Here is a 26612-nt window from a genome sequence, read left to right on the forward strand (position 1 = left end):
AGCAGCACATGCTACTAATTGTGTGCCAATTGGCAGTAGCCTGCTAGCAACTTGGAGCACTATCGTAGTGATACCGGGTTGACCTTTGTGGAGATTGCTTTTTTGCTCTAGTCGTTTCCTTTTGTTATAGTTCTGTTTTAGGAACACTGAAAAAGTACACCAGCAAGACTGCATAGGAGGCAACATAATTTCATACATTAACATACAGTTATGATACAATTTTGTATTAAAATGTTAACACCCCCCCCCCCCAAAAAAAAAATCCTGTTCCTTTAAAGCCTGAACAGCAGCACAGTGCATGGTCGAGTGACCGCATGTCAAAGGCAGATCTCGGCTCCTCCCTCGTACATACAAGAGAAAGAGAAACAGGTGGTCATGTGACGACGCTGATGGGGGGGGGGGGGGGGGGGGGGGGAGAAAAAAAAGTATTATATTTATATACATATATACACACACACACACACTACAGGTTATAATAGCAGAGGGGCTGGTAGTGCTAGTGTGCTCCACCTTAACCACTTTAATGGGGTCTCCCCGATAAGCGGCTATCTTTGGTTTACCAGTTACCCTCCAATTACATACTGAATAAGCTTTATCCACATTTTGTATCTTCCATATGCCGTGATTAATCCTACTGTAAAGCATTGTGATAACTAATGTACCCCTGAGTTGTGCATTTAATTTCTGCAAGATTTATTGTGTTGAAGTATGCATATAAAAAAACCAAAAAAAACACCACAGTTGTTATATCATAAAATATCAGGAGTGGAGTGAAATGTGTCGTTAACAAAACCCAGGGACAATCACTCAGTCAGCTGGCACTTGCATTGTGGTCCCGCAAGCTGTAACATAAGGCCAAGAGTGCCATTGTCACGTGTTTGGTCGCTTTTCTTTCCCATACAAGTCAACATGAATCTTAAACCAACTACAGGCAAAATACACAAGCACCTCAATGACTACTACATGTCAAACCCATGTACAGGCTTGTCATTTTCACCCAACATAAAAATATAGTACTACATTCTGAAAAAAAAAAAAAAAAAAAATTCAGGAGAGGAAAGTGGTTATGAAAACAGAGACCAGATTGCCACCAATTTCTACAGGATTAGCTGCTATTGCCAATTGTTAAAAGAGGGTTGAGGGAAACTAGTTTTGTATCAAACATTCTCAATAAGCCATACCGTATTCCAATTTCTAGGACATGTTTGTGTTAGAATCTAACAGTACTGTACAGGAGGACATGGCAAAAACAATTTCAGTGGCACTGTATATTAGTTAAGTTCTGCAAAATAATGGTGAATATGGCAGCTTGGGAATAGACATTGTATAAGGGATCCTTTTCACATGAATCAAAAAAATATCTATCTATATATCATGCACTCCCTACAGAAACGCAATAACTCACTGACAATTTCTTCTGGTCTTTGCAGAATAAGCAGAGCACATTACGCAGGTCTGATCTTCTTACGTTTCTGTGAAAGAGTACCCCAAGAGGATTTGTGTACATAAAATTGCTCAGATGCAACAAACCAGATTTTTTACCCTTCTGAAACAAAGGTGTGTGTAATTTTATATATATATATATATATATATATATATATATATATATATTTATTTACAGTTGTGCTCATAAGTTTACATACCCTGGCAGAATTTATGATTTCTTGGCCATTTTTCAGAGAATATGAATTGTAACACAAACTTTTTTCACCCATGGTTAGTGTTTGGCTGAAGCCATTTATTATCAATCAACTGCGTTTACTCTTTAAATCATCCTGACTGATCAAAGGTTTGCATACCCCAGTTCTTAATACCATGTATTGCCCCTTTAAACATCAATGACAGCTTGAAGTCTTTTGTGGTATTTGTGGAGGAGGCTCTTTATCTTCTCAGATGGTAAAGCTGCCCATCCCTCTTGGAAAAAAGCCTCCAGTTCCTGTAAATTCTTGGTCTCTTGCATGAACTGCCCGTTTGAGATCTCCCCAGAGTGGCTCAATGATTGAGGTCAGGAGACTGAGATGGCCACTCCAGAACCTTCACTTTATTCTGCTGTAGCTAATGACAGGTCGACTTGGCCCTGTGTTTTGGATCATTGTCATGTTGGACTCTCCAAGTACTTCCTATGCGCAGCTTCCAGGCTGATAAATGCAAATGTTTCTCCAGTATCTTTTGATAACATACTTCATTCATTTTGCCAACAATGTTTACCAAATTTCCTGTGCCTTTGTAGCTCCCACATCCTCAAAACATCAGCGATCCACAGTAGGAAATGGTGTACCTTTCATCACAGGCCTTGTTGTCTCCTTTCCAAAAGTAGTGTTCATGGTTGTGGCCAAAAAGCTAAATTTTGGTTTCATCACTCCAAATGACTTTGTGCTAGAAGGTTTGCGGCTTGTCCCTGTGCTGTTTGGTGTATTGTAAGCAGGATACTTTGTGGCATTTGTGTAGTAAGGGGCTTTCTTCTGGTGACTCGACCATGCAACCCATCTTTCTCCAAGTGCCTCCTTAGTGTGCATCTTAAAAACAGCCACACCACATTTTTAAGAGTCCTGCATTTCACCTGAAGTTATTTGTGGGTTTTTCTTTGCATCCCTAACAATTTTACTGGCAGTTGTGGCTAAATTGTCGTTTGTGGGGGGTTCCACCGCCCCTCTGTGCCAAATCTGAACGTGACCAGGAATGCCTCGACGTACGTTTCATCTATTGATGTTGTCAGGAAGCTTCCAGGTCACGTTCAGCCACTTACAGATTTGGCACAGAGGGGCGGTGGAATGCAAGTTACACCTACTCATGAGAGTGAGACACAGTGCAGCTGGTGCTCCACGTCACATCTATCTGCAATACTCTTGATTCCTTAGTGCCAAGGTCTCGGCACTTGCTGTTTTACAATAAATTGCAGAACTTCACTATGGCCCTTTTATCTTCATTTTATACATGATAATTTCTTCTGTTGGAGTCCATTCTTGGCCAGTCCTATCCAGGTACCAGTACAGACCTTAGGCCACCAACTGTACTAAAGCTCCGCCTGATAATTTTTTTTAAACGAAGGGTCATGGTGGTTTGGTAAGTAGGCACTTACCTCTATCTTTCACCGGGTAACGCCAGTTTGATATCTGTTCCGTGGTGATGGTGTCTACTCTCAAGTCAACCATTTGATACATGGACTTACCAATGCTTATCATTTAGTGACCATTGCTGCATTTTTTGGACCTGTTCGCACCTATTTTTTGATGTTGTCATTATATAAGCACTTGCACTTTAAATCACTATTATACTGTTGATCTTATAGTTAATATATTGTTTCAAGCAAGAATTTGGAATTTATCACTTACTATTAGAGCCCCCTTATTATTATACACCCCCCAAATTGCCAAAGTTGTTTTCACACCACTTTAGGGGAGCAGCTTCTTTAATATATTTATATTTTTATTACCATAGCGCGGAGTTCTCTATTCATTCATTGAAATTGTCGTTTGTCTACCTGACCATGGCTTGGTTTCAACAGAACCCCTCATTTTCCACTTCTTGATTAGAGTTTGAACATTGCCGATTGCCATTTTCAATTCCTTGGATATCTTTTTATATCCCTTTCCTGTTTTATACAGTTCAACTACCTTTTCCCGCAGATCTTTTGCTTTCCCCATGACTCAGAATACAGAAATGTCAGTGCAGCACTGGATGAAAGATGTAAGGATCGACTGGATGCGTTTTTGCACCATAGTACCTGCATGAGCAACCCTTAAAGGAAACCTGTCCTGCCACTGCTTAATCTCCTCTTTGAAAAATTAGGACTTTACAACTGATCCAATGGTTTTCATACACAGAGGCACTGATCTGGACCAAATTTGAAATTAAATAGCTCTGATTACACTCATACTTTATTTAAAACACTACGAATCACAGACCTAGAACTGACAGCCAGTCAACTAGCATGAGAAGGTGGTCAGCAAAGGTAGAGATTCTAAATTTCTCTCAGCACAGCCTTAAGAATATATAATGCATGGATAGCAGCCCTGACATATCAGCCAAGAAAATCAGGAACCAGGAGGACCATTTCAAAGAACAAGTCCACTGTGAAGGTCCTCATTGAGCTTTGAGACCTTGTGCAAAAAGGAATTCCATCTATGTTTTTGAAAAGATGAGGAAAAATTTCACCCCGTATCAGGTTGGTTTCCCTGATATTCCTTTACATTGCTAGTCTCCACGACACCCAGTATAATGATGCGACTTGCTCTACACAAAGCAATCTTACGTTTAAGACAAATTAGAATCTGGTTCCATCTTTTCTTGCACCACATTTGATACAATTTGTGACCAGCTAGAGGCTAAAAATGTATTCAGGAAACAAGTGTACACGCCCAATTAGGTGCAGGGTTTTTACTTGTAATGGAAAAGACTTCTGTAAAACAGAGAAAAGTAGGCTGTTTCTCACAGGATCTGATCAGGTTCAGATTAATTAACTTTGATATTTGAAATGGCATCTCTTTTGCTTCAGTTATCAGGAATTAAACCACAGAATTTTAATACATTGAACAAAGAAAAATTCCTACAAAAAGGTACCACGTGTGTTTCATGCCGAAAGAACATGTCAACAGTCATATCATAAGGGTGGTAACAGCCATTCCAGAAATGACAAAAACCATATCCAATGGATTAACAGCACAACTCCCGCAATCAGTTTTTAAAACTTTTTTAATTTTTTGATTTTTTTTTTTAGTTTTTATTTTATATTATCTACAAAGTAAAAGTTCTTCCTTAACTTAAAAGTTACTGTTGCTTTGAGGCAACAGCCACATCAAACCTGATTCATAAATAATAATCCATCAGTTTGATGATAAGAATCTGTACTGAATTGGTTTCAAGTTTAGACATAAAAAGGGATTTTAGAGTCTTGATTTTTTGTTTTTAAAGGTGATGATAGCAGCAAGAATCACTCGTGTTATTTCCTTTGCTAGCTGATGAGTTCATAACTTAGAAGGGCCATTAAAAATAAATAACTTCCAGTTATCAGCAAGCAACGATTGGGATTTTGGAGGACCGATGCAGTGTAGCCTGCAAATTCCTACATGCCTGTACGCAGTTCAAATCTTTCCCACTGCAAGATGATCAATTAGCATTCCTAATGAAGGTTAGCAGAAATCAAGGTTTTTTTTTTGTGTCAAAACTGGTAAATTCTAGATGTTGGGACTTCCACTGGAAGGAAGCAGAAAGTGGGAGATTTTTTTGGCCTACAAAAGGGTTCCAGCCTTTTCACAGAATCTCCAGATTCACAGCTGTTGTTGGTGATGTGCTTGCACTAGAAGACAGAACAAAAACAACCGTTATTATGCGACACAGCTATAATATAGTGTATAACCAATGGAATGATCAAAACACTCAACGTTTCATCAGTATTATGATAAATAAGCAGACTGCAAACATGCAGTCAATATAAAATAAAAATATTTATTTATTACACACACACACACACACACACACACACCCCACCCCCCCAAAACCCATGAGACATAAAAAAACAGCAACCTGTAATAAAAACCATATTAGGCTGTCTTGTTACTCACCTGGAGGATGTGTCATATAGGGAAAGTGTGCAGTTGTAGAAACAGGAATGGGCTGTAAAGCACTCTGTTGCAGAGCAGCTTGTGGACCCCCTGGTGGTTGTGCCGTCATCAGCATCATAGGATGAGCTGTTGGATGGGACGGGACCATTCCTGACTGTACATGAGCCTTAACAGAAAAGGATGAAAATACAAATATATTTTTAAAGAAAAAAAAGAAACAAATGTTAAACACAGTCAGAATGCCATCCACAAACATATAATCACCTGCTGCACATGTGCCATGTGAGGTTGATTGGTATAGGCAGGCTGGACATGGGAGGGATGGATGGTGAATACAGTCTGCTGAGTGGGAAAGCTGCTTTGTGGGGACTGTGCATTGGAGCCTGGGGTCATTGAAGGTGGTGTAGGGGCAAGTCCAGTATGGTAAATTGCAGATTGTTGCTGCTGGTTAGCTAGATGTAAAGCCTGGGCAGCTTGGTGCTGATGATGCTAAAAAAAAAAAAAAAAAAAAAAAAAATGATTTCAAGTCAACACATTGGCAACAAAAGATAGAGGTCAATTCACCAATAGATAAATACTGCATGAATTTGAGTTAAAATAACTCAAAAGTAGTCAACTCCCTTTTTTTACCTAAATTTTGTGTTATTTTTGGAGTTTTTATCGCAAATTATTATTTATTTTTACATGCTAACACTACACCTAAGGGTAGAGGATCTTATTGAGATTAGAGATATATACCTATACACTCTATAATCTATCTATCTATCTATCTATATCTCTTTACATCCATCTTTATCTCTATATACACACACACACCCCTTCCATAAAACACACACACCCTCTCTCTCCATAAACACACACACACACACACACACACCCCCTCTCTCTCTCCATAAAAACACACACACACACCCTCTCTCCATAAAACACACACACACACACACACACACACACACACACCCTCTCTCCATAAAACACACACACACCCCTTTCTCCATAAACGCACACAACACACCTCTCGCTCTCCATAAACACACACACACACACACACACACACCTCTCCATAAACGCACACAGCTCTCTCCCACTCCATAAACACACTCACCTCTCCATAAACGCACACACACACACATCTCCATAAACGCACGCAAAAATATTGGCACCCCTGCAGCCTGTCAGCTAATTCACTGCTTTGCTTGGAAAATTGTTGCAATTACAAACGTTTAGGCATTCTCGTGTTTATTTTGTTTGTATTGGTATGACACAAAGTGGGGAAACAAAAAGCCAAATTTGACACTTTCCAACGCAAAACTCCAAAAAAAAAAAAAAAAAAAAAGGCTAGACAAAATTATTGGCACCTTCTCAAAATTGTATGATGCTCCAGTAATTTGTAATTAAACTCAACTGCATCAATTAACAGGTGATGACCATAAAGAAATCACACCAGAAAACAGTTATATGGTGATAAATTGACTCAACCTTTCTGTTTTGTGTCTGGGTGCCACATGGAGCATGAAGAAGAGAAAGAGCAGCAAATAATTGTCTAAGGATTTGAAAACAATTATTGTGGAAAAGCATGGACAATCTTAAGTTTACAAGTCCATTTCCAGAGATCTTAATGATTCTGTGTCCACTGTGCCCAACATTGTCAAGGCGTTTACAACCCATGGCACTGTAGCCAACCTCCCTGGACAAGAGAAAATTTTATGAAAGCTTGCCAAAACTTACCTGAGGAAGCCAAAATCCTTTTGGGAGAATGTGCTGTGGACAGACGAAAAAAAATTACAGCTTTTTGGTAAAGCCCATCATTCTACTGTTTTCAGAAAAATAAATGAGGACTTTAAAAAGAAAAGAATACAGTCAAACATGGTGGAGGTTCACTGATATTTTGGGTCGCTTTGCTGCTTCTGGCACTAGGGTGGGTGAATTTACCACATGCGACAATGCAGTCATGTGACTCATTTGCATAAATTATCGCATACGGTAAATTAAGTAAAAAAAAAAGAAAAAAAAAAAAAAAGAAGAACAGAACAATTCTGCGGTATTTACTGCAACCTGAAAAATGTGCCAGTAAATATTTAAAAAGCTCTCAAGTCCAATTCACAAAACGTATCAGAGAGTAAAAAAAACAAAACAAATAAGCAATATTTACCACCATGATTTTCCTGGCGGTATCACATGCAGTATTTATTCAAAAAACAGTGGGAGTTGAGGGGACCCCGACGCTGTTTTTTTAACAAATAGCCGGTTGCCAAGGAGCGGGCCTAGAAGCCAGCTGCCGTGCCCTTAACAATGGATGGCCAATCAGCTGTTAAACAAGTTCCACCAAATAAAAACTATAAAAAGAAAAAAAAAAGTGCCACCCAACACCCCCCCCCCCCCCCCATGCATACCAGGCCCTTAGGCATCCCCCACAGCACATTGTCCCCATGTTAATGGGGACAATGGCCTCATCCCCACAACCTTGGGCAGTGGTTGTGGGGGGTATGCGGGCTTACCAGAATCTGGAAGCCCCCTTTAACAAACCCCATCCCACGTGAATGAGTATGGGGTACCCATTTACTAAAAAGTGTCAAAAGGTAATAACAGACAGTTTGGCAATTCCTTTATTAAAATAATAAAAAAAGTCCCCCCAGATGTAAATCCATAGTCAAAGTCATGACGCCCGCACGCGGCGGCCCCTAATAAAAAAAAAAAAAAAAAAGAAAAAAAAAAGAAGAGCTCCGCATGCAAGGATGGCTGGCTGCCGAATGCTTCCTCAGTTTGACAGTTCTTACATAGGTGAGGGGGCAGGGCCACCTGGCAAAACCCGCCTTGTCACGTCCCAAAAGGTTCATGCCGAGTCAGTGATGTCACAAGGGGGGGGGGGGGCGGTGCCACCACGCAATATTGCCAGGTGGCCCTGCCCTTACCTATTTAAGAACTGTCAAACGGCAGAGAAGGCATTCAGCCGTCTTCACGAGCGGAGCTCTTTTTTAGGTTCCAGCAGAGTCTGGGCATCGTGATTTACGTCGGGGGACACTTCGAATTTTTTTTTTTTTAATAAAGGTAATTGTCAAAAACTGTGTTCTCGTTACTTTTTTGGGTGAATGGGTACCCCCATACTCATTTACAAAGGGGGGGAGGCAGGAGGTTGGGGTGTGCTCGCTCATCCCACACACCCCCATTTTGTGTCTGGTATGATTTTTTTTTTTGGGGGGGGGGGGGGTGGAGTTCCCTTAAAATCCATACCAGACCCAGCATGTTTTTTTCTTTACATTCAGCTGTCAGCGGTGTGACCTGCCGACGAGTCATCCGTTAAGTACGTGGAAGCCGACTTCCCGGCCTGCTCATTCGCAACCAGCTCAATGCGGTAATTAACGATAAAAACGAATACCGCATTCAGTATTTAACGCAAAATTCCTAGTAAATTGCACTTTCACAAGTGTCTTATCGCAAGCATAATTTAACTGCATTTGAATTGACCCCTGGATGTCTTGACTGCGCATGACATTATGAAATCTGAGGACTACCAAAGAATTCTTGGGTGCAATGTAGGGCCCAGTGTCAAAGTTGGGTCTCGGGCAGAGGTCATGGGTTTTACAGCAGTACGAACCAAAGCACAAAGAAATGATTTAAGACAAAAGCGTTAGAGAGTACTAAACTAGCCAGCAATGAGTCCAGATCTAAATCCCATAGAGCAGCTTTGGAGAGATCTCTAAACAGCATTTGGGAAAAGGAACCCTTCCAAATTTCAGTAGAGAGATGCAAGAAACTCATTGATGGTTACAGGAAGCGATTGATTTGCTATTTTTTCCAAGGGACGTGTTACCAAATATTAAATTGAGGGTGCCAATAATTTTGTAAAGTCCATGTTTGGAGTTTTGCATGGAATGTGTCAGATTTGGCTTTTTGTTTCTCCACTTTGTGTCATACCGATACAAACAAAAGAAATAAACATGAAGATGCCTAAATGTTTGTAACTGCAACATTTTTCTGGGCAAATTAATGCATTATCTGACAGAAATGCAGGGGTTTCAATATTTTTGGCCGTGTGTGTGAGTGATCATATATATATATATATATATATATATATATATATATATGAGAGAGAGAGATAGAGATATCCATCTATATGTCTCTGTATCTATATAGATGGATATATATCTCTATACATACACACTTTCACAGTAGGAATTAACCCCTTATAGTAGTGATTACCGCTAAAGATTTATTTTTGTACTATAAAAAAGGCACATTTTTGTTTAACCCTTTAATGACAGATGATACAAAAAGCATGCCACTGTTTTCATTACTAAATGTCTTAGTGGCAGCAGGTACAGGTAAGCTACTCGTCTGTCTATGACAAGGGAATCAGTCATGCATAATGATATATTACAGCCTGTCCGATATCCATAATTTTATTTTTCTTTAAATAAAGATTTTGAGCTGAGTCTAATGATAGGTGAAAGATATATATTTACAGTGCCTTAAAAAAGTATTCCTATCCTTTAGAATTTTCCACATTTTGTCATGTTAAAACTAAACATGCAAATGTATTTTGTTGGGATTTTATGTGATAGACCAACACAAAGAGGCACAATATTGTAAAGTGGAAGAAAAATGATAAATGGTTTTCATTTTATTTTTTTTACAAAATATCTGAAAAGTGTGGCATGCATTTGTATTCAACCCCCTTTACTCTGAAACCCTAACTAAAATCTAGTTGAAAAGATTGTCAGATTTAATCAAAGTATAAATATAGCTGTTCTGTGAAGCCCTCTGAGGTTTGTTAGAGAACCTTTGTGAAGAGGTCAGGGATAAGTTATGGAGAAGTTTAAAGCAGTGTTAGGTTATAAACAAATACCCCAAGCTTCGACCATCTCGCAGCAGTGCTGTATCCATCATCTAAAAATGGAAAAAAAAAAAAAAAAAAAAAAAAAAAAAAAAAGAGTATGGTACAACTGCAACCCTACAAAGACATGGCAGTCCACCTAAACTGACACGCCTTGCAAGAAGAGCATTAATCAGAGAAGCAGCTAAGAGGCCCACGGTAACTCTAAAGAAGCTCCAGAGATCCACAGCTCAGGTGGGAGAATCTGTTCACAGTACAACTTTAAATTGTGCAAGTGGCAAACAGAAAGCCATTGTCAAAGAAAGCCATAATTTGTCCTGTTTGTGAGAAGCCATGTGGGGGACACAGCAAACATGTGGAAGAAGGTGCTCTGGTCAGATGAGACCAATTAAACTTTTTGGCCTAAAAGCAAAACGCTATGTGTGGCGGAAAACGAACACTGCACACCATCCCAACCGTGAAACATGGTGGTGTCAGCATCATGTAGTGGGGATGCTTTTCTTCACCAGAGACAGGGAAGCTGGTCAGAGTTGATGGAAAGATGGATGGAGCCAAAAACAGGGCAAGCTTATTAGAAAACCTGTCAGAATCTGCAAAAGACATTGACTGTGGCAGAGGTTCCCCTTCCAGCAGGACAACAACCTTAAACACTCTCTCCATCCAATCTGACAGAGCTTGAGCTATTTTGCAAAAATGTCACTCTAGATGTGCAAAGATGATAGAGACATTCCCAAAAAGACTTGCAGCTGTAATTGCAGTGAAAGCTGGTTCTACAAAAGTATTGACTCAGAGGGTCTGAATACAAATGCACGCCACACTTTTCACATGTGTGCAAAACATGTTAAAAAACAAAAAACAAAAAAAAAACACACATTTATCTTTTTGCTTCCTAATAAAATATGAAAAGTATGAATACTTTTTCAAGGCACTGTAAATCTGGTATAGGTTATTGGGTTGGACATTTTGTTCCTTAACCATTTAGCTGGGTATTTATATTACCACTACATATAGATATATAAGAATCATTTTTAAAAACATTAAAGTGGAAGTCCATGTAACAACTAAAATCCCTGCATCTAAAGACACTACGGATCCAACACGAAACCTCTCTCTCTATCCCTGAAAAGAAAAAAATTAGTGTACATACTTTTTTGAAAGTCGATCTGACCGATTCCATGTTGAGCCGTCAGCCGCGGCTTCACTGTAGAGGCGGGTGCAGAAGCACCATAGTAAGTCTAAGTAAGAGGTTCTGTCGCTGGGGATCGGGTCAGATTGGCTTCCAAAAAGATATGCATACGCACTTTTTTCTTTACAGGGATAGAGAGGTTAATGTCAAATGCATGGTATCTATTGATGCGGGGACTTTAGTTTTTGCATGCAGGGACTTTAGTTTTTGCATGGACTTCCACTTTAAATTGCACACCACATTTTATTTAATTTTTTTTTAGTTCTAGCTGCAAAAAACACATTATGAAAAATAGTAGAGGGTGCCAACCATGCACAGCCATGAATAAAAGGGAAAAAATGGCATATTGTGGTTATCTGATTAATCGCAACAATAACTGGTCAATCAAGAAAACAGCCATTACTTGCCGTCCTAGACCCCAAGTATCAAAATAAATCCACCACAGACTGGCTTCCGTGAAGAAATTCCTTTTGGAGTTGCCCAGTCAGAGCTCAGAACTTTATAGATGCTGTGAAATTGCTTCACACCAGACACATCCTACAAATGTATCTGAGCTGAAGAAATTTTGTGAAGAATGGTCAAAAAATACCTCTTGAATGTTCTGCAGTTCTGCAAAAAGCACTCTCTCTACGTAATTACTGCCAAAAAAAGTTTGACCAGCTATTAAACACAAGGGGTTCATTTATTTTCCTGCAGCACTGTGAAAGTTTGATTGGTGTGTTCAATAAAGAACAGAGAAAATAGAATACAGTGGAATCTTGGTTTACGAGCAACACCGTTTACGAGTTTTAAAAAACTAGCAACTTTTTTTTTTAAATCCTCACTCTGTTTGCGAGTGTTGTCTCGCGAAATGAGCAGGATTCAAGCCTCTGCGGTGTGCAGTACCAGATTCGGCCAGAGGTGCATGCAGAGTGGTTTGGTTCCCAAGGGTTTCCAAGTTCAGCTGAGCCGCCTCCTAGTATTTCAGAGTCTCTCCAGCCCCCTCCCACCTCTGGCCACATGCAGTATTGCATGCAATAGAAGTCAATGTGGAAAAAATTATCTTAGTTTCCATTGACTTCCCGCTTTGATATGCGAGTGAGTTGGACTACAAGCATTCTCCTGGAAAGCATTATGCTCATAATCCAAGGTTCCACTGTAGTTTGAGTTTTATCAGCTTAAAAGCACATTGTGTTGGTCTATTGCGATTTCTGTAGGCCACAGATTTCCCATCAACACAGACAGTGTTGACAGGGGAAACCCTCCTGCTGGAGACATTGTCAATCTCCCAGCAGGGGCAGTTTGAGAACACAGTAATCATCGCTAACAGGTATATCAGCCACTAGCGATGATCGCAAGTAAATCGGGCAGACTGACTGTATCCAAGTTAATCAACTTGGTACATTCAGCCTGCACATACATGGTTCGAATAGTGCCCGATTCCTGCTGCCTGCTTATGGCAAATTCCTGTAAAAATCCAGTTAATTCTAAGGGGTTCACAATTGCGCTGGCTGACACTTGCCACTCTAAGTATAAACATTTGACAATACTGGATGGGGAGATTTGAAAGAATATAAGAATTCTTATAAAACTGAAAGAAGGGTAGATATTTCCAATGGCACAGCCATTTATCTCTCTAAATAATCCAACACCAGTCTTGCCATCTGCTTTAGCCCCGGTTCACACTGATGCAGTGCGGGAGACACATTGATTCGCGCAGCAATGCAGTGCAATTCACATGCAGTTCATATTGTGAACCTACACTTAAAAGGAAATCTTTGAATACGTTTGTTCTTTCCCAAACTCAGATAGACGTGGGACGTGTTTAAAGTGTATGTAAACCCAAATAAAATCCTATATCTCTTGTAACTTGTTTGTTAAATATACCCCAGAAAAGATTTGTTTTATCTGTCCAATAAGCGTAAACACTGCTGTTTAACCACTTCCTGCCGGCCGTACGACCTTGTACGGAAGCAGTGTGGATGCCAATTTCCAGACACTGGGGGGGCGCGAGCCCGGCCGACGGCGGCGTGAGTGGGCCCTGCCGCATCACTGAGATGCCGATGCGCGTGCCTGGCGGCCGCAATGTCCGCCAGGCACCCGCGATCGGCGGTTACACAGACAAGGACGTGGATCTGTGTGTGTAAACACACAGATCCACGTCCTGTCAGGGAGAGAGGAGACCGATCTGCGTCCCTTGTACATAGGGACACAGATCGGTCACCTCCCCCAGTCAGTCCCCTTCCCCCACAGTTAGAAACACTATGCAGGGTACACATTTAACCCCTTCCTCACCCCCTAGTGTTAACCCCTTCCCCGCCAGTCACATTTATACAGTAATTAGTGCATATTTATAGCACTGATCGCACTGAATGGTGCCAAAAATGGTGCTCAAAAATGTCCGATGTGTCCGCCATAATGTCGCAGTCCCAATAAAAAAAATTTAAAAAAAAACACAACAAAAAATAATAAATCCTGTCCCCTATTTTGTAGGCACTATAACTTTTGCGCAAACCAGTCACTTATTGCGATTTTTTTCTCTTTTTTTTTTTACCAAAAATATGTAGAAGAATACGTATCGGCCTAGACTGAGAAAAAAAAATGTTTTTTTTTTTTTTTTTTTAAGAAAAAAAATTGGGGTATTTATTATAGCAACAAGTAAAAAATATTGTATTTTTTTCAAAATTGTCGCTCTTTTTTTGTTTATAGCGCAAAAAATAAAAACCGCAGAGGTGATCAAATACCACCAAAAGAAAGCTCTACTTGTGGGGAAAAAAGGACGTCAATTTTGTTTGGGAGTTACGTCGCACGACTGCACAATTGTCAGTTAAAGCGACGCAGTGCTGGAAGCTGAAATTTCACCTGGGCAGGAGGGGGTATATGTGCCCAGTAAGCAAGTGGTTAATCGCCTCGGTTGATCTAAAAGGGTTTGTGTTTTGCACACCCTGTGGTCTTCTCAAGTAGTCAAATTTTACCGACCTGGCTCTCTCCAATTGGAATACTACCCCCCTTGAAGGGGTTGTAAAGGTACAATTTTTTTCCCTAAATAGCTTCCTTTACCTTAGTGCAGTCCTCCTTCACTTACCTCATCCTTCCATTTTGCTTTTAAATGTTTTTATTTCTTCTGCGAAATCCTCACTTCCTGTTCTTCTGTCTGTAACTCCACACAGTAATGCAAGGCTTTCTCTGGTGTGGAGTGTCGTGCTCGCCCCCCTCTTGGACTACATGAGAGTCAGGACGCCCACTAACACACAGCTCCTTTCTCTATCTGCAACAGAGAGTGTCCAGACTCTCCTGTAGTCCAAGGGAGGGGGCGAGCCTCACACTCCACACCAGGTTCTCCCTTGCATTACTTTGTGGAGTTACAGACAGAAGAACAGGAAGTGAGGATTTCTCAGAAGAAATAAGGACATTTAAAAAGCAAAATCAAAGGATGAGGTAAGTGAAGGAGGACTGCACTAAGGTAAAAGAAGCCATTTAATAAAAAAAAAAATGTACCTTTACAACCCCTTTAAGTTCTATAAAGGGAATGGGTTCTGTACAACAAAGTCAAATGGGCGGGGTTTACACTAGTCTTTGAGACTGCAATATACAAAAAGCATTGCATCAGCCTGCAACAAGAAATTAAGTGCATTTCTGCCAGAACCAACAAGTATTTTTCTGCTGTATTTTTAGCATCTTTAGAAAGGAAAAAAAGGGGAGATGATGCACATGCATTGCAGTGATAACTGCATGACTTATTTTTTTGCCCTGGCATACAATTAAAGGATATTCTTTTACACAAAAAAAAAAAGAAGACAAATAACCCTTACCTGAACTGGGCTTGGTGATGGGTGACTACCCCCATGCTGAGATTGTTGCTGTCCAGTAGGAGTTGCTGAAGGCTGAGGATGAGGAGGGTGAGGATGTAGAGCAGTACTGGGGTGGGCATACTGCTGAGCTAGCGAGTTAGTAGAAACTAGAACCCAGAAAGAGAAAAATTTTAAAATGTGCAAGACTAAAAATACAAGCATAATTAGACTGGATTTTTTATATAAAACATTAAACCCCTGTTTAAATGGCAAGAGAAACCTTAATGTGATAAGTTGCATATGCATTTTTAAAGACAGAATGGCCATCACAATTTTTCACAGGGCTGTCAGAATGCTGTATATAACCATTTGACAATAATGGGGAACTTTAAAGTACAACTCATTAGAGATTCACTTTGCAAATACTTACCTAGTATTTACTAGAAAAGCCCAAGGACTACATATGTACGTCTATATTTACTAGGCTACTAACAGTCCTGTAAATGTCTAAAGCTTTGATGTTTAGAAGATCAAATTTTACCCAACCAGAGGCGGTGTAAACGGCTAGGGTAAAGCATTTGAACAGCAAATAATTGTATTCTTTTACAGCACAGAAGTAAAGAGCTGAAACAAGTGCAACCAGCAGACTGCAGGCGATTTTCCAATGACAATAGAAAAAGAAAGCAAATATTATGTACATAGTTAAAAAATATATATAATCTTTGAAGCTGAATATAATGTATGTATGTAATACGGCAATAACGCCTAAAATGCTATATCACTAAAGACTTGAATTAGTTATGACAACATTGCTCAGATTAAGTGCAATTGAAAGCAACTGCTTTCAAAGTGTAACAATTTCATTTTCATACTGCACTGTGTGCCAATAATTAAACTAACATAAAAATAAATGCTATGGTTAAAGTCAGATGGGCAACAAAATGACAAGGCAGGGATTGTCCATACTCTATATTCTACATTTACATGAAGCAAATGCTTGGCATGCCTATGAATGGGGACTGAACAGAAGAGAAAACTAGACAAGGATTCTCTGTTTTGCGATGCAGCAGCTGATCATGCAAGAGGGGCATTCCCTGAGAGTATGTAAAAGCTCTTTTATAAAAAAAAGACACTAGTAACACACACAAAGAGGAACATAAAAAAATTAAAATAAAATAAAATATACAAAAATGTCGATGAGTGATACATTAACATAAAACCCTTCATCACACAACCTCACCCCAGCAAAATAAAATTCCTATGTAACACCACGTTGTTACCACTAAATAAATGTCACTTACAACATTTCAAGCATTCAACAAGAAATGCCAGTTACTCCTCGCAGAAACATCCTGGCAGCATGAATATACATAAGACACACCAATGTCAGTCCAAATCTAGTAAAGGCTACATAAACATGAACACTGCGTTCATCCAGAAGTGTTTGCTAAAAACGGGGCGGGGGGGGGGGGGGGGTTTAGTGGAGAATTTCCCGTTAAATCCCACCCCACCTTTGCGACATTAACTTTATCGTGCAAATAAAACTCAAAAACGGTTTGAGAAAAGGGAAAATGCATGACCATTATAGCATTCCTTACACTTTTGTGAGATTATTGCTGCGATGGAATATTTGAAGCAGTGGTGTCTGCAAACAAATGTCAGTTTACTTTCTTTCATACTTTAGTGGGAGCCAGATTGTGGTCAGTGGGAATAAACAATGCCCCATATTTGTTATTTGGAGGGGTGGGGGGAGGGGAACTGCCCATAGTTGGTGTCAGAGGACAAAACGGTGCCTTATTGGCCGCATCCTGCCCCAGTGCTGCAATCTAGAGAATACTGCAGTAGCAATTGCAAAAATGTAGCTTGGTTGACTTTACCTTCTAAAGTTTTTATATTTAAAGATTGAGACATGTTCATCAATCAGTCTACTGTTCAGAGAATCTTACATTCAATACACTTAAAACTGCTTAAAGGATTATTTGTCTCAAAAAGACTCCAGAAGTGGAATTACAAAAGGGATACTGGTTCATTTTATGAACAGTCCAGCTAGACCAGTGGTTCTCAACCTGGGGGTCGGGCCCCCCCCCCCCCCCCCTTGGGGGTCAAATGACGATTTGCTAGGGGTCACCGAACCCCCAGCTGTTCCTGAAGCCCGCACCGCTCTCCCAGCCTTATCGTGGCCGCCCAGCTGGGCTGTTCCTGGAGCCCGCGGCCGCCCACTCAGCCTCTTTGCAGTTGCCCACGGTCAGTCACGGCATGGCTGGGGGACAGAGACTAGAGGTCAGCTGACTGGTGAGGAATCTGAAGTGGGAGGGGCTAAAGGACACCCTATCTCCTGATTTCGGCATAGGTGTCACTGCTGGGAGACACCACAAAGTCAGCAACAGTGAAGCCGGAGACACAGTGAGTAACACTACTGATGATTAGAGTTGTCATTAAAAGTTCCTACTACAGTTTTCAGATCAGCAGATGACCTTGATCAAGAGCACCTTAGTTGGCTGATCAGAACCCCCCTCCCCCCCTAAAAATAGAGAATACATGGAGCAGTCGAGGAATAGAGGGGGGAGGAACTAAGAAAAAGGGAGAGAAAGAATAAGAGAAAGGACAAGAAAGACAGCAAGATAGGGATGGGGGCAAAAAAGAAATTAGGATAGAAAGAGATAAAAGGAAAAGAAAGTAGAACAAAGAGAAAGAGTGGTGCATCCAAAAATGTACCATTAGGGGTTTTAATACAGTACAAGTTGAAGGGACTCAGGGAGCGCTAAATATCCGTGGTTTAGGGGCGTAAATTACTTGTCTTGCTGTGGGTGCTTACAACCCACGCTACGAAAATAAATTTACTGTTAGGGGTCCCCACAACTTGGGAAATTTTATCAAGGTGTCACGGCACTAGTAAGGTTGAGAACCACTGAGCTAGACTCACATTTCCCCCCCCCATTTGCTGACTGACCTCAGAGGTCACAAGAGAACCTTCTCCTGCAGATTCTAGAGCTGATTTGCCAGCAGCCTTAGCAGCTTCTGAGCCATTGGCTGCAGAGACTGCCTGGTTCTGAGTGTCTCCAGTCCTCGACTGATGAGCTTGCACCAGAGCCCAAGTCTACTTCAAATACTTCCAAAGTAAAGGAAAGCATTTTCGTAATGGTGTGTGCAGCAGAGGCACTAGAGCAGTGGTTCTCAACCTTCCTAGTGCTGTGACCCCTTGAAAAAATTTCCCAAGTTGTGGGGACCCCTAACAGTAAAATAATTTTCGTAGCGTGGGTAGTCAGCACCCAAGTCAAAGCAAGTAATTTGCATCCCTACCCCACGGACATTTAGCGCTCCCTGAGTCCCTTCCACTCCACATTTTAGGATGTACCACTCTTTGTTCTCCATCTTTCTCTCTCTCTAGCCATCTTTCTTGTTTTTTTCTCTCCCTTTTTCTTTGTTCCTCCCCTCTATCTTCTCCCTTCCATGTATTCTCTTACTCCTTGTTGGGGGGGGGGGGGGGGAGTAGCAGTGCTGGGGGAGTTCTGATCATCCCATTTAGGTGTTTTTGATCAAATCTACTGATCTGAGAACTGTAGTGAGGACTTTTAATGGCAAATATAAATCATAGGCAATGTTACTCACTGTGTCTCTGGCTTGGTGTCTCACAGCAGTGACCCTATGCTGAAAATCAGGAAATGGGGTCTCCTCCAGCCCCTCCCCACTTGACATTCCTCACCAGTCAGCTGACCCCTAGTCTCTGCCCCCATCCATGCCGTGAACTGGGCAGCTGCGAATAGGCTGAGTGGGTGGCCGTGAAAAGGCTGGAAATGTGGTGCGTGATTCAGGCACAGCCTGGGGGTTTAGTGACCCCTGGCAAATCGTAATTCGACCCCCAGGTTGAGAACCACTGCACTAGAGGATCAGACCCATATTCAGAGTGTAACATGTTACGAACAGAATGCCCCCCACACCTCCCTGATTTGACAGCTAGCAGGGGATTCTTCTCCCTGGTGGAATGTATTGGCACACAGATACACTGGCAAATCTGCAAAAGACCCGCATGGCACCAACGATCAGCTGAACTCTGGTGCAATGGCTTTACAGGCATCAAAAAAAAAATAAAAAAAAATAAGAAATGCATTTTTTTACTTGCAAAAAATGTGCATTTATAATCTTTTTTTAAAAAGTGTACTCATCAAGGCTGCAAAGACATTCCCTTTGCACCAGTTTTTCTATTTACGCCTCTGTGCAGATTGGAAACATCTTGACAAGTTGTTTTGTATCCATTTAGTGAGGCTTTTGTGTGGAACAATTTTATTCCCACTGAATTTAGCCGTGCCCAGCCTCATCAGGTTTTTGCCATTCTGGCAGAGATTGTGCCTACCTTTAACTGGGCTATTACACTCGGGGAGCGGGAAGGTCTGCCCGATCACAATACCTCTTTGGCTGTGACGGTAGTCACAATTGGTAGCCAGTTCACCAGCTCCTGACCATTACTAGAGACCAGGAGCTGACCTCCCGGCATTCCAGCGATACGCATAGTTTCTGAATCTTCAGAAATCATTGCTGGAATCAATACGTCTTGCCCAGGACAAGGCCCAGATAATCCAGGGTTCCTTTCAGAGAAGAAACTTCAGACAGACACTCCGGCCTCAGCTTTGTACTCTCCGCTTCTGCGGTTTCCTTCCCTTGCAGCTATCCTGCCGGGCTGAAAGGAGTCCTGATCATCATGTTGAAGGGGATTTGGTCAAAATATTGTTTTTGATCAATATTCTGGGACAACTTGGCCGTCTCCAATCAGACAACGCCAAGGCAGTGGTGTACTTTATTTATCTGTCACAGGTGGTGGTAACTTTTCTGCAGTAAATATCCATTTTAGAATAAAACAGCCAGTATGGATACTAAATTGTTCACAATGGCTTCTGAAAGGCCTGCTTAGACTTAACTGTAGTCCCTATATATTCAAGCTGGACAGAAATGGATGTATTCTGTCTATTAGTGTTGTGGCTACAGTCATATGTAATGACAAGAATGCCCATGGTTCAAAGTTGACTTTCTTACCATACATAGCATGTGTTTGCTCTGGAGCTCCATACTGTGCTCCTGATGAAGACACTAAGCCGGCCTGTGCATGTGCATGTGCTGGAGGAGCCATCATTCTGGAATTTCCTTGAATTACAGGACTATATACATGTGGATGCTGGAAAAAAAAAAGAAGCAGGAAGCGGTTTTAATGTCTATGAAGTGGCTCAAATAAGATATACCCCCAAAAAAAAGCTAGGACGCAGAGCGGCACTGACAGTTGGCGGCATGCCATACCACAAAATGAAAGAATAGTTGGGCTTAAAAAAAAAATAAAAAAAAAAATAAAAAGACACCCACAAGTGTCATTTTCAAAGCAAGAAACACTGGTAGGGAATGTATAATTAAATCCCTTCTCCAAAACTGAGCATCTTGACTACCAAGAATTGTTTCCAGTAAAGCTCAATAGAAGGTTAAAAAAAAAAAAAATAAAAAAAAAAACCCCACACACAGCCATCCTGAAAACCAATGTTACCTGTGATTGATAATGTTGCACATGCTGCATGAGAGGCTGGCTAGGGAACTGCTGCGGGCTATAAGTAACATACTGTGCAGAGTAGGCAGGTGATGTAGCAACAATAGGAGGTCCTGCTGCAGACACTGGGTGTATCATCGTGTTCTGGTGATGCTGATCTTGCCTCTGCTGGGGCATATTTGGTACTGTAAAACAAAACCAACACTTAGGAGCTTATGATTTTGCATTTGCTTACAACAGAGAACAAATTTCAGCCAGTTTTCTTGACCGGACAACCATGTTTTAAAATAAACAACAGCTGTCAATTACAAAATCAACCGTGTTCTTGGTCTAAGCTAAACAATGGAAAAGCCTACTTAGTAATTCAGAACTGTGAATACAAGGACAACTGGATAGTATGGTAAAAAAAATGTGCAACACTTGCGCAAATCTCACCTTTACCTGCTCTGTATGTCTTGGCCTGGTTAACTGGCATTGTCGTCATTGGAATTGAATATAATGGCTGAAATAAATTATAATACAGTGTGAAAAAATGCCTCAAAAGAAAAACACAAAAAGTGTAAATAAAAAACAGATTAAAGTGGAACTTCCCTCTCTAAATGAACACTGACTATTTGTAACCCTTATGCTGCTAGCATTAGTAAATGGATAGGAAAGTAAAATATATCATGTTTGCTTGTTTAAAGTTCTTTTTTACAGGTCTTAAGTTACTTCCTAGTTTCCACGCCTAGGCAAATGTCATACAGCCAAGAAATCTTTAGTAGGGGAGGAGAAGCTAAGCAAACACTCTCCTGCCTGCATGAGCTAAGGGCAGGTGGATTCCAGGAAGTAAATGCTACACGAATCATCTGCCTTTACTCAAGACAGTCACAGCCAGAAATGCTAGGGGGTGTTATTGAAAGTGATTTCTCAACAAAAAGCATCGAGACATGGATGGATGTACAAGTTTTCTGTGAATATTAAATATGAATTAAAAACGCATTTTTGGTTTGTGATGCTCAGATGAAGGGAAGTTCCACTTTAAATGTAATTTGAAGGCCAGAGATGAATTGAACCTAAGATGAGCCTTCAGTCAGAATTTAGAGAGCCATACTTTTTAGTAGTCGCACAAATGGCCATTGGCTCTGTATATTCCTGTACTGGTTAAAATGTGCCAAGTCTTATGATCACAGTATGTTGAATATACCAGCGAGACAGAAAACCATTAGCATGAGGGCAAGGGCAAACGGTCAATCAAGTATTACACTGTTGGACTAAAAGCATATGTAAATTTTTCCAAATATAAAAAGGGTGGGGGCGCTACAAACACCATTATGAGGTAAGGATATCCAAAGGAAAAAATGCTGCACAACCAAATACATTTTATGATGCAGCACAAACATGGGTACATATGTTTGCTCAACAGTTTCAGGTGTCCCCACTCCAAGAGGTTCACAGGTTCTGAATAAACTACAATTGCTAAGAAGGATTGCACCAAGTGTTATTTGAGGTGCATGGTTCTCTATCAGGTATAGCGAAAAGCCAAAGGGCATCTCATCTACACCCTCAAGATAGAGATTATGCCTCATTTTGTATTTGTGAATTAACTGAGCACAGCTTTAAAAATATATACATTTTTTGTCAAGTTGGAAACCTAGTTTGCTCTTTGCTTTTTTTTTTATTCAGATCTTGACTGGATCATTTAGTTTTTTTGCCTTTGTCCATTCATGAGGCATTACATTATACAACCCGAATTCCAAAAAAGTTGGGACACCTATGTAAAATCGACATAAAAACAGAATGCAGTGATGTGCAAATCTCATAAGCCCATATTTGATTCACAACAGAAAATGTAAAGACCAAAAATGTTTAAAAACTGAGAAAATTGACCATTTTAAGAAAACAAAATTATGATCATTTTTAAATTGTCGTCAGAAACCAGTCTCAAAAAAGTTGTGATAGGGCCTTGTTTACAAAGGTGTAGCATCCCCTCTTCTAACACCACTGTGTAAATGTCTGGGGAGAGGATAGGAAGGTTGTCCCATTCTTGCCCGATATAGGATTCTCAACAGTCCCGGGTATTCATTGCCCTAATTTTTATTTTGAGATGAGCCAAATATTCTTCAATTGGTGAAAGGTCTGGACTGTAGGCAAGCCAGTTAAGCACCCAGACTCTTCTACTACAAAGCCATTCCGGTGCAGTTTGGAAGTGTCCTGCTGAAATATGCAAGACCTTCACTGAAAGATGTCATCTGGATGAGAGCACGTGCTGCTGTAAAACCTGGCTATAACTTTCAGCATTGATGGTGCCTTTCCAGATGTGCAAGCTGTCCATTCTGCATTAATGCACCCCCATACCATCAGAGTTGCAGCTTTTGAGTGGAGCACTGATAACAAGCTGGAAGGTCCCCCTCCATAGTTGTCAAAAATAATGTCTGTCCAATTCCGGTTCATCCAACCACAGCACAACTTTCTACCTTGCAAAAGATCATTTTAAAAGAGCTTTGGCCCAAGGAAGATGGTGGAGTTTCAGGATCATGTTCCATAATGGCTGCTTCTTTGCATGATGGAGCTTTACCTTGCATGGATGGAAGTATTCCATGACAGACTCATGCCCGTTTAAGATGGTTTTGAGAGCAATGGGAACAAGTAGCACTACACTGTCACTAAGGCCACTTTCACATTGATCAGTAGCAAAACCGCATATGCATTTTTGCTGAAATTTTACCGCATTTGTGGTGTGTGTTTTTTTTTTTTTTACAGGACGTGCGACTCAAAAAAAGGAACCGTGTTGCATTTTTGACACGTTTCAATGGGTAGATGCATTTTTTTGTGACCAAAAACTGCACCAAAAATTTAAAAAACATACATAGAATTTAAAGGGATGCATTTCTCTTCAGCTTTTCTTGCGCTTTAATCCAAAAGCAATTCAAAAATGTGCTCAATGAGAAAGCAGACCAATAAATTGCTCATGGAATGTAAAACACCAACTATAACAAATGCATGAATACAAGTGTCTGTAAATTTGAGTCCAAGTTACGTAAACTGAGTTTTCACACGAAGCTAAAGGAGAGCCTAGAAAACGTGAAAGGAAGACTAAAGCAGCAGGTTTAAAAGAGTGACACGCAATAACATTCAATATTTCACATTTATCTGACAAAACAATTTACACTGTAATATTTGTCTTGGCTATAAAATTGCATACATTCCGCCAAAAAAATTTTTTTTTTACGCCAGCAGCTACAAATACTGCAGCTCCTGACTTTTAAAGTAAGGACACTTCCCTGTCCAGGGCACCGGCGATGTCCTCACCCAAAGCCAACCTGTTTTTCGGCTCTCGGGTGGAGGCGCTGGCATCTTCAGTAAGGGAATCAGGAAGTGAAGACTTGTGGTTTCACAGCCTGGTTCCCTACTGCGCACGCACGAGACTAGCTGTGTGTCCTGATCAATCCCTACTGTCTCCTGGTGTGCCTCCCAGAAGACAGCTGGGGGAAACGAGGAGAACATGGCGTAGATCACCAGAAATGGACCTGTATTGTGTTTCCAGAGCCTGCAGCGTCCACCAGCTGTTTCCTGGATCTTACTGGAAGTATTACATACTGGGACCTTCCTGCTATCAGAACATCACCTGGATACACTTACTACATGCCCCTTCTCATCCTCTATCTTGTAATCATTATACTCCGCTCCCTACAGTCTGTGACATCATCCTTCCCCTGCCTTCTGGAGCTGAAAAATGCGGTCTAAATTCTGTACTTTGAATGGCTCTGGAGAAGAGAGGGCTGTAGAAAACCAGATACCCGATTCATTGACCGCATGAGCACGGAAGGAGTCTGGGTCCCGGAACTTTCATCCTGTGTGAATCCTCTTTGGTGTCTTCTACCCCTGGAGTCAAAAGGCCGCGGCTGGGCTATAGCCGATTGCTAAATTGGGCTTGCCCCCTGGTAAGCGGCCATTACATTCGGTGGTGGGCTTCTCACTTATTTATGGACCATTTGTGTAGTCACTGCTGTGTTTAATCAATACTTAAAGAACCCAGGATCCAATTATAGACTGTTTGGCATCTCACTCTGTTAGGAGTACACCCAATACTTCTATCCTCTTGGTCTGAGGACTTTGTGTATATTTAATGTTTGCCGCAGTTTTACTTTTTCCATTAGACAGGTATCTGTTCCGCCTTCCCCCTGAAAGGTGCCAAATGTGACACCGGACAAGCAGAAGTTTCATTTTTGGGTGGAACTCCACTTAAAGCCACAACAGAATGCAGTGCAGCACAACTGCAGGACTGATGCCAACATTTATTCATATGTACGATACTCAGAACTTCAAAAAATTTTGTTAAAACCACTTCTGGAGGGATATATTAACTCATCTTTCATGCTTTTTTAAATCTAAATTCCAGATTATTTTTTTTATAGTAAATGCTTGATTTTTTATCTTTTTTAATGAAAGGTATACTTCAATAGTTAAAGTAGTAGATAGCTGTATTTTCTAATTTTACCTGCACACCGGGGCTTACAGGAACTGGATACATCATATTTGGGGCAAAGCATACCGGCTGCGTGTATACCGGGGTTGGCTGCTGATGGGCCACCATTGAAGGACTTGGCTGAGCTTGTGGCCGAGGTGAGGTGGGTGTTGTAGAAGGTTTAGGCTGCCAAAAAAAAAAAAGGGGGGAGAGAGAAGAGGATACATGATACACAAGTCACATATTTAAAAGATCCAGAGAGAGAAAAAAAAAAACTGATAAAAATGACACATGCAGTCACTTCATTTAATGGAGTCAAATTTTATGTAGCAAACATTCTGTTACCAGTCCCTGACACTGGAAAACAAAGGAATTAGATTCCTACTATGTTCTAAAGAAACAGCACACACACAGACAATATAAAGGAGGTTTGAGAAAGTAAACTGGCAACTCCTTTCATGTTTCTGCATAAATAACAATTTGTTAAGCCAAAATTAAACCACTAGAAGAAAAACCTTCATATACGATAAAAAAAATAAAAAAAAACAAGGGTGTCAGGATCCCTCGTCGGTATACAGTGCCTTGAAAAAGTATTCATACCCCTTGAAATTATCCATATTTCGTCACGTTGCAACCAAAAACTAAAATGTATTTTATTGGGATTTTATGTGATAGACCAACACAAAATGGCACATAATTGTGAAAGGAAAATGATAAATGTTTTTCAAGATTTTTTACAAATATCTGAAAAGTGTGGCGTGCATTTTTATTCAGCCCCCCAGAATCAATACTTTGTAGAACCACCTTTCGTTGCAATTACAGCTGCAAGTCTTTTTGGGGATGTCTCTACCAGCTTTGCACATCTAGAGAGTGACATTTTTGCTCATTCTTCTTTGCAAAATAGCGCAAGCTCTGTCAGACTGGATAGAAAGCATCCTTGAACAGCAATTTTCAAGCCTTGCCATAGATTCTCAATTAGATTGAGGTCTGGAATTGGAATGGGCAATTCTAACACATGAATATGCTGTGATCTAAACCATTCCATTGCAGCTCTGGCTGTATGTTTAGGGTCGTTGTCCTGCTGGAAGGTGAACCCCAGTCTCAAGCCTTTTGCAGACAACAGGGTTTCTTCTAAGATTGCCCTGTATTTGGGTCCATCCATCTTCCCATAAACTCTGCCCAACTTCCCTGTCCCTGCTGAAGAAAAGCATCCCCACAACCTGATGTTTCACGGTGGGTATGGTGTGTTTAAAGTGATGTGCCGTGGTAGTTTTCTGTCACACACAGCAT

The 26612-nt window shown here is 40.7% G+C and overlaps 1 protein-coding gene across 3 annotated transcripts in view; it reads right to left on the bottom strand.

The window, feature by feature from the left end:
• Nucleotides 1-4365: 4365 nt before the first annotated feature.
• Nucleotides 4366-26612, bottom strand: part of ATXN2 (ataxin 2) — a 125926-nt gene continuing 103679 nt past the window's right edge. Inside the window, exons 17-25 of one of the 3 annotated variants that reach the window (XM_040346383.1) lie at nt 25356-25508; nt 21311-21377; nt 20876-21060; nt 20380-20518; nt 15373-15518; nt 7290-7322; nt 5826-6050; nt 5562-5727; nt 4366-5296 (exon numbers count right to left, since the gene is read on the bottom strand). In XM_040346383.1, the coding sequence (XP_040202317.1) occupies nt 5268-5296; nt 5562-5727; nt 5826-6050; nt 7290-7322; nt 15373-15518; nt 20380-20518; nt 20876-21060; nt 21311-21377; nt 25356-25508 (1143 nt within the window). In that variant the 3' untranslated portion in view covers nt 4366-5267. The remainder of the gene's footprint in view (nt 5297-5561; nt 5728-5825; nt 6051-7289; nt 7323-15372; nt 15519-20379; nt 20519-20875; nt 21061-21310; nt 21378-25355; nt 25509-26612) is intronic. The other 2 variants (XM_040346397.1, XM_040346389.1) reach the window with 2 other exon arrangements.

The sequence above is a fragment of the Rana temporaria genome, chromosome 1 (assembly GCF_905171775.1).
Source record: "Rana temporaria chromosome 1, aRanTem1.1, whole genome shotgun sequence".
In the NCBI taxonomy this organism is placed as follows: domain Eukaryota; kingdom Metazoa; phylum Chordata; class Amphibia; order Anura; family Ranidae; genus Rana; species Rana temporaria.